We start from the raw sequence: 20,623 nt of genomic DNA, 5'->3' as shown, positions 1-20,623 counted from the left end.
ACACACACACACACACACACACCAAACCACATACACACACACAATACACCAGACACATACATGCACACACACCTCCACCACCACATTCATGTGCATGCATACACACAAACACACCATACCACACATACACAACGTTACACACACAAAGATACAACCACACCACACACATCACACCTGCAGACACACCACACCACACCACAAACAACACACATACTCAACACCACACCATACACACATAAACAACATTATACAACCACACCACACGAACCAAACCACAAACACACAAACACACACACCACACTACAAACACACACCACACACAAACTCATCACCACACCCATACTTTTTGTATTTGTATTTGTATTTCTTTTTATCACAACAGATTTCTCTGTGTGAAATTCGGGATGCTCTCCCCAGGGAGAGCGCGTCGCTATACTACAACGCCACCCATTTTTTTGTATTTTTTCCTGCCTGCAGTTTTATTTGTTTTTCCTATCGAAGTGGATTTTTCTACAGATTTTTTGCCATGAACAACCCTTTTGTTGCCGTGGGTTCTTTTACGTGTGCTAAGTGCATGCTGCACCTGTGACTTCGGTTTATTGTCTCATCCAAATGACTGGTGTCCAGACCACCACTCAAGGTCTAGTGGAGGGGGAGAAAATATCGGCGGCTGAGCCGTGATTTGAACCAGCTCGCTCAGATTCTCTCGCTTCCTAGGCAGACGCGTTACCTCTAGGCCATCACTCCACATATACACATATACACCCTCCCTAAGACCCCACACAATCACCCCCCACACCCACCTGCAGCTGGGCCGCCTGTCCCTGAGACAGACGATGTGCAGCATCAGCAGCAGAAAGACGGTCCTCCAGCTTGTGTTTGTCCTCTGACACCCCGGCCAGACGACTACGCAGTGAGTGCAGCTCCTGTTCGTACTGCCCACACAACCATCGCACACTGAGGTATTCAGTACCGTAAAGTTCCGTCTATAAGCTGCGACTTTTTACCCCAGCTTCAACCTCTGCGGCTTATACAATGATGTGGCTTATTTGAGGATTTTAACGATCCCGTGAGTGTCACGGTCTCATCTATTCTTAGATGACCCTTCAGCTCACCAAAATCATGATTTCTGTCCATCAATTTTGGATGAGCTTCAGGATAGCTGTGCTAACTGTTCACGTTTTATAAATCAAATCCTCACACATTAAAGCCCTCAGATCAGCATTCAGCTCTACTCTGCTCAAACGTACACCCGTCATCATTCCGGTACCGGAAATAAGTGCGGCTTATAAGTCAGTGCGGCTTATGTATGTATAAAGTTCAATTTTTTCTAAAATTTAGTGGGTGCGGCTTATATACTAGTGCGCTCAATAGACCGAACTTTACAGTACTTTTTTTTTTTTGCGCCTCATAATTTGGGACATTTTGTTTTCTATACTTAGATGATGATAAAGGTGAAGAAGATGATTAAAGTTTGCGACTAACTAACAAGGCTGCACTTCTCATAATACATCCTGGTGTCAACCAGGCTGAGAGACAGTTGCTGGACATGAAAATTTGAACAACGCTCCCAAAGACGCTTCAATGAACTGGATGACCCTTGATTATGTAGTTCCGGTCTTCCCATTTCAGCCCACAGAACACTCAGCTCTGGGAAGGAGTCAGCCACGTCCCAAAAAACCCAACCTCTGAAGGGACTTGAACCTACGCCCTCCAAGTTGTCAGCCTGAAAAGCTAACCACTTTGCCAAGGTGGCTGGAAATTGACTGCAGTTTGTACCACAGATCATATCATCTATGAACAAGTAAGCCCAAGTATCAATCAGCTCACTGGACCAAATGAAGAGATGATGACATCCAAAGAAAAAAGTGTGTTGGTATGACCATAATTCTTTCTTTTTTCTTTTCTTTTTTTTTACTTTATTTACATCATCACCATTTCCTTCTGAATAAATGCACACAGATACACCCCCCACCCCACACACAAACAACATATCAAACATTCTGCCAATAAAATCTGAAAGACAACCTAAAAGAATAGAATAAAAACCAAATCTATTACAATTTCGTTTTTCCTTTTTAATTTTTTCTAATACATACACAAGGAAAAGAAAACAACACACAAACAATAGATAATTGTTATCTATAACAATTTTGCTGAGGGGAATGTGAAAAAATAAATAAAACTGAAAAAAAGAAAAGGAAAAAAAAACACACAAAAAAAAAAACAACACCCACCCTTTCAGCTACAGTGCGGGTGTCCCTCAGTTCACGCTCCAGGTCCATGCGCACTGACTTCAGTTCGTTGACCTCTATGTCTTTCAGCCTGATCTGTTCATCCTGAGCTGCTCGCACCGCCTGTGACAACAATACAACACAAAAACACACAGGAAAATATGTAAAAGAACAGCATACAATCAAGACTAATTACACTTAACGTATCTCCACAGTTATAGTTATGATAATCATCACATTATTTGCTAAACAATACCACATTCTAAAACCTCTCCTGTGATGGGGAGGTGAAAACCAGTTTGCACATTAACTTGGAATCAACAATCAGAACTAAAACCCACAATACTATTTTCGAAGGAAAGGAGATTATATTCAACAACAACTAAAAAAAAGGTGCTGATACTCACACAACGAATGTGACATTCAACATTAACAATCTAACACACACAGATACTTTTTCTGAGACTCTCCAAATTCTTTCCCACTTCTTAGAAATTTTTGTACATTAATTTGCAACTAACAATCAGAACTAAAATCCACAATGTTATTTTCAAAGCATCCCCGAAAACGGAGTATGGCTGCCAACATGGTGGGGTAAAATCGGTCATACACATAAAAGCCCACTCGTGTACATACAAATGAACGTGGGAGTTGCAGCCCATGAATGGAGAAGAAGAAGAAGAATTTTCAAAGCAAAGGAGATGATAATGTGACGAATGTGACACTCAACATCAACATTACAACACACAGAGACACTTTTTTTTAACATTCTCCAAATCCTTTCCAATTTCTTAAAAAAAAAAAAAAAAATTCAGCACTGAAAACAGCCCCTTTTGTAGTCGACTGGGCTATATAAGCAACACGATTTTATTTAATTTCTCATTCCTCACGCACCAACGGCCCAACCAAACCACCCCTCTCCTCCCCAAACTGACCAGAGCGTCTTGCAGCTCTCTCTTCAGGCCATCCAGCTGCATCTGGGCGTAGCCTCCGTGGTGCTTTTGGTTCTCCATCTCCTTCACCAGCTGCTCGTTGCGCTGGATCACCTGGCTGGCGCCGTGCTTGGAGCGGTCCAGGTCACGCTCCAGCTGCTTTACCTTCGCCTTCCACCTGCGTCAGGTGTGTGCACGCGAAAAACTATCAGACAGCTGGCAAAAATTCTGTGATCTAAGACTGTCGTTTAATCAGACTGTAGGGCAGTAGATCTTCCATAAAAAAAATCAGTCAGCTGGCAGTTAGCTAGCAGCTTCTCTGTTTAAAAAAAAAAAATCAGTCAGCCGGTAGATTTTCCATTAAAAAATTATTTTTAAAAAATCAGTCAGCCAGCAGAATTTCCAAATATCAGTCAGCTGGCAGATTTTCCATCAAAAGTTACATTTCAGATTTTCATCAAAAATCAGTCAGCTGGCAGATCATCCATATGTTTAAAAAAATAAAATAATAAAAAATAAAAAAAATCAGTCAGCTGCCATATTTTCGAACAAAAATCAGTCAGTTGGGAGATTCTGTCATATGTTAAAAGAGAACACAAGGACTATCATTTATCAGACTAAAGGGCGATAGATCTTTATATCAAAACAATCAGTTGGCATATTTTGTGATATTTTAGAGAACACTAGCATCACAATTTATCAAGGTTAATAGATTTTTCCATAAAAAAATTAAGTAGCTGGCAGATTATGTCATACATTAGATAAGAGAAAATGAGAACCATCCTTATCAGTTTCAGTTACAAGAAGACGTCAAAGTGTGTCGACTGATCTTTTTATATATATAGTCATCATCAGACTTTAGGGCAGTAGATTTTTCCATCAAAATCAACTTGGAGATTCAGTTTTAGCTAAAACTGGGAGCATCATTATCAGACTACAGGGTGACAGGTTTACCATCAGAAATCAATCACTTGACTGATACTGTGATATGTTTGACCATCATTATCAGACTATAGGACTATTGGGAAACAGGTGTGACAACCGAGTGGTTGAAGGACTGGACTTTCCATCTGGGGGTTCTCTGTTCGAATCCCAGTCACTGCAAGTGTGGGGTATTTTTCTGATCTCCCAGATCAACAGATTACAGACCTGCTGGTGCCTGAACCCCCTTTGTCTGCAGAAAATTAAACGTGCATGTTAAAAAAGATCCATGTTACTGTCCAGTGGGTTGTGGAAACAAAAAATGTCCAGCATGCACACCCCTGAAAATGGAGTATGGTTGCATATGTATGTTCATGTACACAGAGCCCAACCCACCCACCCCCAGGATGACTAGTGTGTCCTCGTCGATCCCAACAGACGAACCACACACACAGTTAAAATCCAGTACATGCCTAATTCACAGCAGGTTTTCTATGTCATTTATCTACTGAGAAGTGATAAAGTGTGACAAAACGGAGGACAGGCATGTGTCAGTGCAAGCATGCATATGCATGTGTGAGTGTGTGTGGGAGGGGGCAGGAGGGGGAGTGTGTGTGTGTGTGTGTGTGTGTGTGTGTGTGTGTGTGTGTGTGTGTGTGAGTATGCGCATGTAAGCATGAGTGCAAGCATGCATATGACAACATAAAAGCACATGCATGTATGACTGTGTGACACTGAAAACAGGAACAAAACAGAACAAACAAACAAAAAAACAGGTAAAAAGGTGGAGTACCACGTCAAAATCAAACCAGCTAAAACAAAAAGATCAAAATCAAAGAGAGTGAATATTACTCTTTGATCTGAAATCATGTTACTCTTCGATTTGAAATCAGTCAACATTCTGTAGTTAACATTACCACTGTTCTCTACCCAGCCCACCCCAATCCTTACACCTCTCCTCCCCCAGTCCCCTTAGTTTTCTTTTATTGAGGGTGAACAGACTTACAAAAATCAAACTGATCAATCCATCAGCCAAAGTGAACAAGATGAAAGCAACAGTTTTTTTGAGAGTTCAAACCTTGATGCATCCGTTTCCTTCTTAAATGAGCAGCAGTTAAACATGATGATGAATCAAAATAATCAAAACTTCCATAGCAGTACACAGAAGTTTGACTTCTATGTTTACTATAATTCTCAAATCTAATGCTCAAAACACACACACACACACACACACACACACACACACACAACACACACATACACATACACACACACAGATCTGGTTATTACAAACAAAAAAAATGTCCTCCAATGAATGAAACAAGACCTTTTAAAAACATTAGTCATTCAACTTTATGACACTGACAAAAACATCATCATCATCATCTCATCATCATCATCACTGTCATCAACTTCATCACTGTAGATAACACAACCACCACCACAGCAACAATTACAAAGGAAAGGAAAGAAAAGAAATCAAAGGAAAAAAAATCATATCAGGAATCATCTCTTGTCATGGCCAAAACCAGCCCATCAATGTGGTCAAACAACATTAAGTGGAGCGCATGTCCTAGTGTTAATGCACTCAACTGAACCTTGAGAACCTTGAGTGGTGATCTGAGTGCTGGTCATTCGGATGAGACGATAAACCGAGGTCCCATGTGCCGCTTGCACTTGTGCATATAAAAGAACCAACAGCAACAAAATGGTTGTCCCTGGTAAAATAGCAGAAAAATGAACAGTGGTAAAAAAAAAATTTTTTTAAACCCACAAAAAACCCAACCTGCAGGCAGGGCAAAAAAAAAAAAAAAAAAAAAAGTGGCGCTAGACAGTGGCGACAAACTCTCCACAGTAAGAGCAGCCTGAGTTTTGCACTGAGAAATCAGTTGTGACTAAAAGTAATACAATACAATAAGTGACCACACACTCACATAACAGAAACAAACACCACTCACTGTAGCACAGTCTCCTGCCAAACTCACAACACACTACAGTACATTCACAAAGCCTCTTAAAACTTAAATTCCCCCACACAAAAGCAAGCACAAAAAGCACCCACCCCACTCCAATACAACCCCAAACATTAAAAAAAAAAAAGTCACTCACTGTCGCACAGTCTCTTGAGCGCGCCCTTTGAACTCGTCCCGCTTTTTCTCCGCCTCCTGGAGAGACAGCTGGGTCCCTCGCAGCTCCTGCATGGCCTTCTCCAGCTCCTTGGACACGTCGCCGTGCTTCCTGTTCACGTCTTCCAGCTGCTGCATCACCATCGCCTTCTGTCGCTCCGTCTCGTCCAGCTTGTCACTCGTGTCCTTCAGCTGGGTGATGGCTTTGGCTGCCTGCCTCTCTCGGCTCTCCAAGTCCCTGGAGAGAGTCTGGGGAACGGGGAAAAAACACACGAAAATTCAGCAAGAGAGCTTTGTTGATGTGAACAATAACAACCCTAAATACATTTGTATCTGTATTTGTATTTCTTTTTATCACAACAGATTTCTCTGTCTGAAATTCAGGCTGCTCTCCCCAGGGACAGCGCGTCGCTACACTACAGCGCCACCCATTTTTTTAATATTTTTTCCTGCCTGCATTTTTTTTCCCTATTGAAGTGGATTTTTCTACAGAACTTTGCCAGGAACAACCCTTTTGTTGCCGTGGGATCTTTTACGTGCGCTAAGTGCATGCTGCACACGGGACCTCGGTTTATTGTCTCATCTGAATGACTAGCGTCCAGACCACCAATCAAGGTCTAGCGGAGGGGGAGAAAATATCGGTGGCTGAGCTGTGATTCGAACCAGCGCGCTCAGATTCTCTCGCTTCCCAGGTGGACGTGTTACCTCTAGGCCATCACTCCACATGTGAACACAAATGCAATACAAACTCAAGTAATCATCATCACAAGACAGTCACGGTATGTGTTTTTCATTTCCATGTTTAAGTGTTAGTGAATTCATCAGGAACAGTCATTGGAGGGACATGATGGAGCTCTCCGCTCTGGATAGGATGCTCTCATTTAAGTCTGACTCTGTGACCATGCAATTAATGTGGTCAGCCGTACACTTAGTAGGTGATGTCCAACATAACTTAAATCAAAACAGGTATTACTGAACGCCACTGACATGACTCAGTAGCGACACAGGGTCTCTCCTCTGGTGAGTGGCCTCCTGGAAATCTAACATTAATAGTTCCCTGTGGACTGCCACCACTGAGACAATGATGGATGTGTGGAGGGGGAAAGGGGGGGGAAATGGTGCAGATGATGGGGCAGCAAAAAAACCCAAAAAAAAAACCCACTTAAACATACAACATACATACACTCACAAATCCACACTCACCTCCAGATGATCAGAGAGCTGTGCTCGCTGCCGTTCACTTTTTTCCATGGCTCGTCGGAGGTTTTCCATCTCAGAGATAGCACCAACTGACCGCGTCAGCTGGTTACGGAGCTCATGGATTTCATTCTCAAAGTTCCGTTCTCTGGCTTCGTCCGCTGAAAAAAATCATCGAACAGGCAGAGCAGTCAACGACTGTGGCTGGACCTGATCTTCTCATGTCAAAGAGCTTCTGTCCCATCTTTCTTCTTCTTCTTCTTCTGCGTTCGTGGGCTTCAACTCCCACATTCACTCGTATATACGCGAGTGGGCTTTTTACGTGTATGACCATTTTTACCCCGCCATGTAGGCAGCCATACTCTGCTTTCGGGGGTGTGCATGCTGGGCATGTTCTTGTTTCCATAACCCACCAAACGCTGACATGGATTACAGGATCTTTAACGTGCGTATTTGATCTTATGCTTGCGTATACACACGAAGGGGGTTCAGGCACTAGCAGGTCTGCACATATGTTGACCTGGGAGATCATAAAAATCTCCACCCTTTACCCACCAGGCACCGTCACTGTGATTCGAACCCAGGACCCTCAGATTGACAGTCCAACGCTTTAACCACTCGGCTATTGCGCCCGTCGGTTTTGTTCCCAAAGTTTGTTGTACTTTCAGCTGATCTGCTAACTTCAGTCAACAAGTTAACATTCTGTACAACATTATTGCTATGGCATTTTGCATCACTACGCTATTTTCAACTCCCAAATCTTGAATTACCATAATTTCAACTGATTTCAACATTTTAGCACTTAGATATAATCTATAATCACAAGTACTGATTATGCTTTGATTTTAACATTCAAGCATTTCCCCTTATCCTGCTTTTTAAATCGTCCTAACATCTTACGTCAACATGGATTCATTGCATTTCCAGCATAAAACTGAAGACTGCATGTCATTTGGAACCCTACTCTTTTCAATCTAACAAGAACATACCCAGCATGCACACCCCCGAAAACGGAGAATGGCTATCTACATGGTGGGGTAAATAAACAAGACGGTCATGCACGCAAACTGTTACACGTCTGTATGAGTGCTTGTGTGCATGACTGAAACCTGACTGAATGACACAGGAAACAAATGATGAGCACGTAGTGTCAGCCACCAGTCGGCTCTATCCAGGCTGGCAGCCTGTTGTGCAAATGACTCTGTGAAGCACTTAACTCTCTCCATACGAACGGCAAAAGAGACGACGTTAACAGCGTCTCACCCCAATTACCATCATCAAAATATTGCAAGCGGAAGGCTCTTATACTGAAGACGTGAATGTTGACAAAGAATACCACAATTCTGACGACGGAAGCTAAAGGTTGGGTCATTCAGACACCCACTGGACATCCGAGGGGTCTGTGTAGAGGAGAAGAGAGGACTGGCCGTACTGAGTGAGTTAAAGCTTGGTCTCTGACCGAGGATAGGCACTTTATAAGTAACCATATCATCATCATGTCACCATCATTTATTTTCAGCTTTTCAATCCACACACATTTATTTAACTGCATCGCCTGATCAGCAAAACAGTCTTTTAACTTTGTTAATCAGAAGGGTGATCAGCAGTCTTTTAACTTAACTCACTCGGGACCACAAGCTTTCTCGCTTGCTTTTCCCCACAGACGGCCCATTTATAAGGGTTTGGAAAAAAATTACAAAAAATACAAAATACTGAGTAAGAAAATGAAACTTTCAGAACTGGTTTATTACGTGTTGGGCTATTACATATAAAAAAAAATTAAATTTTTCATCTTATCTTTACAGTTTTGCTATTATGTAGAAAATAATGCCAATTTCTCACCCCGAATCACCATACCCATGCTCGCTTTCTGCACTTAATTCAGCTTTCTTCTTCGTCATCATCCACCTCTTGAATGTCCGACCCTTCAGTTTGTAGCATTTCAAGTACTTCGGCAACACTAAAACGCTGCTGTCGCTGCCTTGTTCGCTCCACAACATTCTGAGAAGAGCCCGCTTTGCTAACAGGCTGGCACGGGAGCAGACGACCGGTCAGCGACTTTGTTAGCGTGAGTGCGAGACGGGCCACACATGACAGGCTGGCCAATCATACCATTCAGTTGTGGGGTGACCCAGAACAGCGCACTCTGCTTGGCCAATCACAAAATCACATGTACAGCGCATGATGGATTTTTATTTTTGGAAAATGCTATTCCATTCCGTCCTCGGAAACTGAATACATTTTATGTAGGAATGCGTGAGCATTCCGTCACCCAGAGAGAGTTAATCTGAAGGCCCGAGCTCTTAAAGCCTGACAAGCACACTGGGTGTAGGAGTCAGGCCAGGTATCTACTGTCCCCCTACCCCCTTGTCCCCCCAAACCCCCCACCATTCCCACTTCCATAGCCCATCCCTCCTCTCGGTCATTTTTTCCCCCATTTTAAGCAGATGTCATGTAGTATATATGGAAAAGTCTGCATGCTTTGATGCCTCTGAAACTGGACCTTTTTTTTTTTTTTTTTACAATGCAAAACCCTTTGATATATAACCTTGCAATCCATGTCACTTTTTTTTTTTTTTTTTTTTTTTTTGACCATCACCATCTATTTAAATCAAAATAAGATAACTGAATTTTATCAAACATAAATGTATTTTGTAAATTTGCAAATGTTTTCTTGCCAAACATGTCAAGCATACCTGCTCTGCGATGGCGCTTTTCCCTCATTTCTTCATCAATCCGTGACTCATCGATGAAGTGTTTGATCTTGTGCCTGTCGCGCTCCGCTCGTTTCAGTTGTGCTCGCAGCTCCTCAACCTGGCGTAAAAACAACAAGAGGTCACTGTCTGACACATGAAAATTTCTGGCGATGAAAACTCTGAACAAGGATGTAACAAACTACTACACAAAAAAAAAGATGATAATAATAATAATAATGAGGATAACGATGATCTTAAAAACAATGATAATAATAATAATGATAATAACAACAATGATAATAAATCTTGTAGTCTCGTGCGGAAACGAATCAAAGCCCTCTCACAACTTTCACACACATGCGTAACTCTGAAACAATGGGATGAAAGACAAAACACATAAATACGTGTAGACAGAAGTCTAGAGAATCTATAGACGAGTTTAAGGGAGGGTATGGAGGAGCTATTTTGGAGAGAAAGAGGGAGAAAGAGGGAAAAGAAAGATAAAAAATGGGGAGAGAGCCAGAACTGGGGAAAGAGCCAGAGAGAGGGAGATGGAGACTCAGAGACAAACTCAGACAAAGTCAGAAGCAAAAAAAAACAAAAACAAAACAAAAACAAACAAAAAAACCACAAGGAGAGAAAGAGCGATAAAATGTCACACAGACAAAAAAGACTGAACAAGTCCTGTTCAGTCTTCCATCTAACGTCTTTTCAAAGGAATGCTGTAGTCCTTGGTTCGAATCCTGCACTGGACAGGATTTTTACTTCCACCTCCACTAGACCTCTAGTGGTGGTCTGGATGCTAATCTTTTGGACGAGACAATAACGTGAGAACCTGAGTGCAGCATGCACTTATCGCAAATAAAATAAACAATGGCAACAAACAGAGTTATTCCCAGCAAAAATTATGTAAAAAGAATTTACTCTGATTATGAAACAAATACTCTTGCATACAGAAAAAGAAAGAAAAGAAAAAAGATGGCGCTGCGCTGTAGCGATGTGCTGTCACTGGGCAGAGTACCCTGTCATTTCACAGAGAAATGCTGTGCTGTCACTGGGCAGAGTACCCTGTCATTTCACAGAGAAATGCTGTGCTGTCACTGGGCAGAGTACCCTGTCATTTCACAGAGAAATGCTGTGCTGTCACTGGGAGGAGTACCCTGTCATTTCACAGAGAAATGCTGTGCTGTCACTGGGAGGAGTACCCTGTCATTTCACAGAGAAATGCTGTGCTGTCACTGGGAGGAGTACCCTGTCATTTCACAGAGAAATGCTGTGCTGTCACTGGGAGGAGTACCCTGTCATTTCACAGAGAAATGCTGTGCTGTCACTGGGCAGAGTACCCTGTCATTTCACAGAGAAATGCTGTGCTGTCACTGGGCAGAGTACCCTGTCATTTCACAGAGAAATGCTGTGTTGTCACTGGGCAGAGTACCCTGTCATTTCACAAAGAAATGCTGTGCTGTCACTGGGCAGAGTACCCTGTCATTTCACAGAGAAATGCTGTGCTGTCACTGGGAGGAGTACCCTGTCATTTCACAGAGAAATGCGGTGCTGTCACTGGGCAGAGTACCCTGTCATTTCACAGAGAAATGCTGTGCTGTCACTGGGCAGAGTACCCTGTCATTTCACAGAGAAATGCTGTGCTGTCACTGGGCAGAGTACCCTGTCATTTCACAGAGAAATGCTGTGTTGTCACTGGGCAGAGTACCCTGTCATTTCACAAGAGAAATGCTGTGCTGTCACTGGGCAGAGTACCCTGTCATTTCACAGAGAAATGCGGTGCTGTCACTGGGCAGAGTACCCTGTCATTTCACAGAGAAATGCGGTGCTGTCACTGGGCAGAGTACCCTGTCATTTCACAGAGAAATGCTGTGACAAAAAGTAATCCAATACAAAACAAGAGCATGTCTGCAACAAATGAACACTAATCCACCAAGACTTGTACCTGATTGTGGAGGGCTGCCTTGCTTCCCTCACTCTGATCCAGTCGGCGTCGCACGTTGTCCAGCTCCGACTCTAAGCGGAATCGAAGGGACTCCGCCTGCAGATACTGGCTGCGTAGCCGGTCGTCACCTGGCTGTGTTGTTGCATGACTGATAGCCTGTAACCCCCACACACATGACAAGCTATTACAGGCAGAAGCGCTTACTGTGATGGAGTTATTGAAGTGAAGTGTCGCAAAGATGGAATTCTAAAAAAGAATTTTAAATGTATAGAGTCACTGTAGCATACAAAATATAAAGGGTTCACAAAAAGTTCAGGACCACTTGGGAACTTGCAAAGTTTTCTTCCACGGGGTGTGGTGAAATGATGATGAATTTTTGGAACACAGCAGTAAACAATGCCAGTGTATAATATGAACATCATTCAAAACCAGAAAGGCTTTCGTGCACGTGCTCTCTTTTTTTTTTCTTTTTTTAAACGATGAAATACCACAGCTATCGTTTATAAACCACTGATTAACTAAATTTTTGGCTGTAAAACTGATTTTTCAAAGGCATTTTCAAGCTGTTCATGATGCACATGTGCCTGAAACAGCGATGTGTGTGTGTTCAATGAGAGGTCGGAGGAAGACCACATATGCAACCTGGATGATTTGAATCATCTCTCAATTTTTTTACATTTCATGAAAAAATACCTACTTTTGTGAAGTGGTCCTTGACTTCTTGTGAAGTCTGTATTTTTTGGGAGAAGTGCTTACTGTGATGGTATTACTGAAGTGTGGAGTTAAACAGTTTTTTTTATAATATGTTTTTAAGAATTATTGAAGCTTGCAGGATATTCGTATTGTAAGATGTGCACAACAGGAACATCCCTATTTTTTTTCAATCAATATTTCAACAAACCATGTGTGTATTGGATACATTACATAGGAAAATTTCTTTTGGCTTTAGTTCAAGATTTCCTCTTTTTTTTTTTTTTTTAACTTTAATATAGCGAGAAGAAAGTCCTGCAAACATGTTTGCATACATGTTTTACTTTGTGACTGGTGCAAATTCATTCATGTGTAATATGAGCAATTCTTTCATCACGTAATGGTCGTCTCCAAGCAGATGTAAGCACTGGTGGTTTTTATTTTCACAGTACGCATCTCATTTTCCATCATATATTTTACTCTTCTCACACAGTAAATTTATTTTTGTTTATGCACCTGCCCTGTTTACAAGGCTGTTAGGTAACAAAAGAGAGAGCACGAACTGCAGCAGTTTTCCAGAGCAGAATAATGATTAAGAAAAAAAAAGGGAAAAAAATGAAAATTCTTAACAAACTTTCCTGTATTCCATTTCCTAAGCTGATTTTCATTCATCCCAAGTGACCCTCAACACACACATGCACACACACACACACACACACACACACACACACACAAACAAACAACACACACACACACACACACCTACTTGAGCACAAACACAAACAACACACACACACACACACACACACAAACACACCTGCTTGAGCACACACACAAACACACACACACACACACACACACACACAAACAAACACACACACACACACACACACACACACACACACACACACAAACACACCTGCTTGAGCACACACACAAACAACACACACACACACACACACACACACACACACACACACACAAACAACACACACACACACACACACAAACACACACACACAAACACACACACACAAACACACACACACACAAACAACACACACACACAAACAACACACACACAAACACACACACACAAACACACACACACACACACACACACACACAAACAACACACACACACAAACAACACACACACACACACACACACACACACACACAAACACACACACACACACAAACAAACAACACACACACAAACAACACACACACACACACAAACAAACAACACACACACAAACAACACACAAACACACCTGCTTGAGCTCCGAGGAGAGGGAGTTCAGGTCGTCTTGCCTATCCATTAAATGCCTTTCTGTCCTGATCTCATTCTGTATTGCAGCTAAACGTTGCTCCACCCGCGACGTCAGCTGAAAGAAAAAACATGTCAAAAACTATAGGTTCATGACTCTCACGTGAGCACACTAAACTTGAAGAGAGGCAAAATGGTGACAATGACAAAAGAAAAGTAATTTCCAACTTAGTATTCCTTGCGAATGAGACTTCTTCTCTTCTTCTTCTTCTGCAACTCCCACGTTCACTCGTATGTACACGAGTGGGCTTTTACGTGTATGACCGTTTTTACCCCGCCATGTAGGCAGCCATACTCCGTTTTCGGGGGTGTGCATGCTGTGTATGTTCTTGTTTCCATAACCCACTGAACGCTGACATGGATTACAGGATCTTTAACGTGCGTATTTGATCTTCTGCTTGCATATACACATGAAGGGGGTTCAGGCACTAGCAGGTCTGCGCATATGTTGACCTGGGAGATCATAAAAATCTCCACCCTTCACCCACCAGGCGCCATCACTTTGATTCGAACCTGGGATTCTCAGATTGACAGTCCAACGCTTTAACCACTCGGCTATTGTGCCCGTCTCACGTGAGCACATGAAACTTGAAGAGAGGCAAAATGGTGACAATGACAAAAGAAAAGTAATTTCCAACTTAGTATTCCTTGTGAGTGAGACAAAATTCAACAAAAACTGAATATAAACGGTCTTAAATCATGTCACATTCCTTGTGGGTGAAAGAAAATTCAACGAAAATTGAATATAAACGGTCTTAAATCATGTCATTTATCCTCAGGAAAACGAAACATAGACAATGATCAACATCAACTTCTTATCTCAACCACAGCTTACATAACACATACACTTTTCTGTATCCAGGCCAGGCCTAGTCTGTTCACTAGATACAACATCAGAATCACTAGCCAGTGTTTGCAAGTGTGATTTCTATCACACATTATCAGCATGTTGTAGGTTTGCTGCACAATCTAACAGAACATGTTACAGCTGTTAATGTTAGCTTTTTCTTATACTTTTGCTTTTGTTCCTTTTTTAATGTTCTCTCTCTCGCTCTCTCTTTCTTTTGAGGGCTGGATGTAAAAAAAGCAGTTGTGCTTACTCCACTACTCTCGTGAAATAAAAATCTGTTTCATTTCATTTTTCTCTCTCTCTCTCTCTCTCTGACACACACACAGACACACACACACAGACTCACACACACACACACACACACACAAGGATTCACATGCATATATTCCTCAACCACCTATCACTCTTCACCTCCTGTCCCATTTCTTTTTCCCTTACCCCACCCCTTTTTTTTTCCCCCTCAAATATCACTAACAGTGAAAAGACGTTAAATTCAAGACAAAAACCACACGCAAATATGTACACACACACACGGACACACAAACATGTGCACGCACACACGCACGCACACACACACACACCGGATCTGGAGACTGTCTGAGAGTGGTGTTCAAGTCTCGTAAATCACGCCTGGTGTCCGAGTCAGTTCTGTGGACACAAAATCTCATCATGTTTAGCAAAACGGAAACAAAACACAGTACATATATCATCATCAAAAACATTGAAATCAATTAAAATAATAACTCAGGTCAGTGTTAATATACTGCTTTTCAGTGTCATGCAAACAAATACATTGAAGAGAAAGGTGGATAAACACCTATTTAATGGTGAACAGGTGAAATATCCAACTGCATTTGTTTTCTTACTTGTGGCATTCCTGTTGCAGATAGAGAGAAAATGAGAGAGAAGGAAAGGTTTGCAGAGAGAAGGAAGAAGCAGACCACAAGACCAAAAGGCAGACAAAAACAGAGAGAGAGAGAGAGAGAGAGAGAGAGAGAGAGAGAGAGAGAGAGAAGACATGATGGGCGCAATAGCCGAGTGGTTAAAGCGTTGGACTGTCAATCTGAGGGTCCCGGGTTCGAATCACGGTGACAGCGCCTGGTGGGTGAAGGGTGGAGATTTTTACGATCTCCCAGGTCAACATATGTGCAGACCTGCTAGTGCCTGAACCCCCTTCGTGTGTATACGCAAGCAGAAGATCAAATACGCACGTTAAAGATCCTGTAATCCATGTCAGCGTTCGGTGGGTTATGGAAACAAGAACGTACCCAGCATGCACACCCCCGAAAACGGTGTATGGCTGCCTACATGGCGGGGTAAAAACGGTCATACACGTAAAAGCCCACTCGTATGCATACGAGTGAATGTGGGAGTTGCAGCCCACGAACGCAGAAGAAGAAGAAGAAGAGAAGACATGAGATGGGTTAAAAGTCAGCAAAGAGGTCAAGTAAAGAGAACGAGCAATTTGTATAATATATACAAAGTCTCTATCTAATGCACAGACCCCACACCCTAACAGGGAACAGGGAGAACTCTTAAACAATAAGTATTATAAAAGAAAAGAAAAAAATAGATCAGAATGTAAATCCTTCAATTATCACAGGCTTCTTACAGTCTCCATATCATTTTTCACATGACCTATCCATATGTTCCCGAAAGCCATTTGCATGCACCATTTTCATTGCTTCTGTTGTTCTTGCCATGTTTCTGGTTTTGTTCGCATGCAAAAAAAACTTACCCTACATGAACAGGGGAACGTCTGCACAAGCAAATCACATTGTTTACTTCTTTCATTTTGTAAGTATCTGTTTACTACAAGCCAAAACACAATGATGGTCTAACACTTATGAAACAACAACAAAGTACTTTTTTGTTCAGTTATCTGCACAGTTAAATGATTGAAAGACTTGGGGGGGGGGAGAACAAAATGGTTGCTGCTTAGCTTTTTGCTGGAATGACTCTTTGAACTGATAGATTAATCAGTTCATGACTAAACTCTTCGAGGCATGAACTTCTAAAAAAACAAAAACAAAAAATCCCCAAAAATATATACATCACATTTATACACAAATATGCACACCTAAAGTGGGGCTAAACACACACACACACACACACACACACACACACACACACATGCAAAATGCACATTCAAGCACACACATCATCATCATTCCCTCAACCTGTGAGTCATTTGGAAGATAATGATGGCAGAAGAGACAGACAACCTCCTCCGTGTTGTTCTGTTACATACAAGTAAGGTAAATAAAATCTTCAAAAATACAAAAAGACAGCAACCATTCACCTTTCTCGCCTGTCGATTTCACGGTTGAGGTGCTCCTCCAGACGAATCTGATCGGAGGAAAGGTCGCGCACGTTCTGGTGCAGGCTGTGGAGCTCACGATTCATGTCGTCGGCAAAGCGAACCGACGACTTCTTCCTTCGTCGCCGCTGACCGTACGCTGGGGACCCGCTGTACTCAGAGTCACTCTGCAATTTAATAATAATAATAATAATAATAATAGGTATTCATAATGCACTCTACCTCCTTAGCGCAGGGGCCAGGAGCCCAGGGGAAAATGGTAACAAAAATTAACAAAATGTGACACTATAAACAAGACTTACAAACAAGGGAACTGGAATGTGTCAGCAACAAAACACCCCCTCCTCTACCCCACCCCCCACCCCCCTATTCCTCCCATGGACACACACATACACAAACACATACATATGTCTCAGGCAGCAATACAAATACAGAGAACAAGCTATGTTTTAATCTCATGCTAGTGGAGGACTGCACTCACAGTCATCATTTATTTATACCTGAACTTCTTTTGGCTTTCCGTCACCAGAACTGGGTGATGTCCACTGTGCAAATCAAATGATCCAGCCATTGTTTTTTACTTTTTATTTTAAAAATGTATCATGAGAAAATGCATTATTTATTAGCGATGCATGTTTCTCATAGCAACCATATAACAATATTCGAAAAAGAGTGCACACACAAACGTAAACATACACATATGCACATAACGAGGGAAAGGTGAGGTGGTCGAATTTCTCATCTAAAATCACAGTTGTGGATAGACGTTAAACAAAAGAATAAACAATTGAATACGCTGAAGTTCTCCGTCAATACAGGCACACATAACTACGTACTCTCACTCGTCTACAATAACTTCATCAAGTAGAAGAAAAGAAGATGATGATCGTTACCCCATAGGATCTGTCCAGCTGCGAGCCCTTGTTTTTTTCATCTCTGAGGTCTTCAATCGTCCGATCAAGCTCACCTCGCATCTGCAGCAACAATTCAATACAACAATAACTTGACGGAGGAGGGAAACAAGTATGTTTTGCATGCGTGTGCTGAAATGAATGAATGTGCATGTCTAAACCACCTTGTGGTGAACAAACGATACACCAATCAAAAGAAGAAAAAAAACATGAGCTGATTAACTCTTCTATCATTATGAAATTACTGTATAAAGAGCTCTTTAATAATTTCCAGTTGGATTAATCAAACTGAATTGATGGTTTACATATATATATGAAACAAGGAATGGGGGAGAGGGCAGGAGAGAGATTTAGAGCTCCTATCCACCACCGGTTTACAGAATTATTGAACTGAGCAACATGACAGTGGACTATCAATTAGTGGTTGACCAAATCATTGAACTGAACAATTCAACAAGACAGTGAGCTATCAACTAGTGGTTGACCACATTACTGAATTGAATAAATCAACAAGGTGTGAGCTACCAAAAAAAACTGGTTGACTCTTTCAATTCAGAACACATTACTGTCTGCCTCAAACATGTGAGTCGAAACAGAACATTCTCTTTAGGCTTGTTCAAATGTTTCTGGTCCCACAACCCTTTGGTCAATAACTGGGTCATTTGTAGTGGTGGTACTTTCCTTCATGTAACATCTTTTCCCACAATCTGGCATGGGTAATGTGCATTACAGAGTATGTGTTTCTGTGCATATATCCATACATGATTCTCCATGCATATGCTAATGTGAGAGAGAAGAAGACAGGGAGGGAGAGAGAGAAAAAAGAGAGAGAGAGTGAGAGATCAAAAACAGAACTGTTATCATCTTGGGTTGAATGTGTCTCTCATGTGGCTTTCTGTACGCATTTTCCACATGTGTGTGTGTGTGTGTGTGTGTGTGTACGTGTGTGTGTGTGTGTGAATGCAGGCATATTTGTTTGTTTGTTCTCACATGCATGCATGACACACAAACGCACACGCACACACACAAACGCGCACACACGCACTCACTAACTCCCCCCTCCCCCCAGACACACACAAACTCACTCACTCAACCCCACCCCGACAATAAACAAACTCTCTCTCACATCACACACACACTCACTCACTCACTAACTCCCCCCTCCCCCCAGACACACAAACTCACTCACTCAACCCCACCCCGCCAACACACACACACACACACACACAGTGATACACACACACACACACACACACACGCTCACACACACACACACACACTTTCACAGGCACCCACAGCCGAACAGCCGTATCACCTATACAACATGCTCAGTTCCAACACACCGCACACACTGAACACTGACAGTCTAACCCAATACCACCACCATGAATAATGAATAATGCAAGACCACCGTGGCAGGGTGCCAGAACAGAGCCAAGCTGTGATGGTTAAAAGTAAAACTGACAACCCTTTCATTCAATCCACACATACTGTGCACACCTCTGACCTTGAGCTCACAGGCCCTGCCGCTTTTGGCAAGTGCTCTGAATCTATCAAAATCATAACGTTACATGAATTCTGAAAATTATCCCTGATACACATGCACAATCACGATCTTGGGCAACACGTCTGAAGAAAACCAGAAAACCTGCATGTCTTCATAACAACAGTAAAATGGCCTCCACTGATTCATTGTCAATCGTTTTCTTTTGTTCTTTCTAATTTCTGTTTTTGAAAAAAGGTTATGTGCATTTGAGAGATATATGTACAAGGGAACTTAATTTTAATAATCTTTAGAATTAGTGCCCCCATATGTATTACAAAGAGAACAGGAGGGTTCACAGGTTTCTAATCAGTTATTTACTTTTCATAAATTTCCATGAGCAGGGCATGACCTCTCCTCTCCTCCTTTTCATTTTATGCATCAAAACACAACAAGCTGTTTTGATGGACAGTTTCAGTTTCAGTTTCAGTAGCTCAAGGAGGCGTCACTGCGTTCGGACAAATCCATATACGCTACACCACATCTGCCAAGCAGATGCCTGACCAGCAGCGTAACCCAACGCACTTAGTCAGGCCTTGAGAAAAAAAAAAGAAAAAAAAAAGAAAGGTGAATAAATAATAGATAAGCTTACATAAATAAATAAATAAATAATAATTATAATATAAAAAAGATAGTAATAATAATAATAATAATAATAATAATAATAATAATTAATAAATAAATAAATAAATATATGACAACAATGATGATAAATAAGTAAATAAATGTAAAACATGAAGACACACGGTGAACACATGATGGACAAACATTTATGACTACAGAACTTTTCCCCCCCTTTATTCATATTGTAATACACATACTCATACAACTTTCTCTCTTCTCTTAATTCAAACACGAAAACAATATTCTAAATACACTATTTTCTTCTCTGCTTTTTCTCTCTCCTGTCAAACAGAAACTG

The 20,623-nt window shown here is 41.6% G+C and overlaps 1 protein-coding gene across 2 annotated transcripts in view; it reads right to left on the bottom strand.

Moving 5' to 3' along the window:
• Positions 1–20,623, bottom strand: part of LOC143281329 (uncharacterized) — a 60,368-nt gene that overhangs the window by 30,136 nt on the left and 9,609 nt on the right. For both annotated transcript variants that reach the window (XM_076586517.1, XM_076586519.1), the window contains exons 4-14: positions 18,141–18,221; positions 17,230–17,414; positions 15,509–15,575; positions 14,022–14,135; positions 12,055–12,210; positions 10,107–10,224; positions 7,417–7,571; positions 6,197–6,462; positions 3,170–3,344; positions 2,238–2,357; positions 804–935 (exon numbers count right to left, since the gene is read on the bottom strand). In XM_076586517.1, the coding sequence (XP_076442632.1) occupies positions 804–935; positions 2,238–2,357; positions 3,170–3,344; positions 6,197–6,462; positions 7,417–7,571; positions 10,107–10,224; positions 12,055–12,210; positions 14,022–14,135; positions 15,509–15,575; positions 17,230–17,414; positions 18,141–18,221 (1,569 nt within the window). The remainder of the gene's footprint in view (positions 1–803; positions 936–2,237; positions 2,358–3,169; positions 3,345–6,196; positions 6,463–7,416; positions 7,572–10,106; positions 10,225–12,054; positions 12,211–14,021; positions 14,136–15,508; positions 15,576–17,229; positions 17,415–18,140; positions 18,222–20,623) is intronic.

The sequence above is a fragment of the Babylonia areolata genome, chromosome 4, assembly GCF_041734735.1.
Source record: "Babylonia areolata isolate BAREFJ2019XMU chromosome 4, ASM4173473v1, whole genome shotgun sequence".
Lineage (NCBI taxonomy): Eukaryota > Metazoa > Mollusca > Gastropoda > Neogastropoda > Buccinidae > Babylonia > Babylonia areolata.
This window is presented reverse-complemented; position numbering and strand designations above follow the sequence as displayed.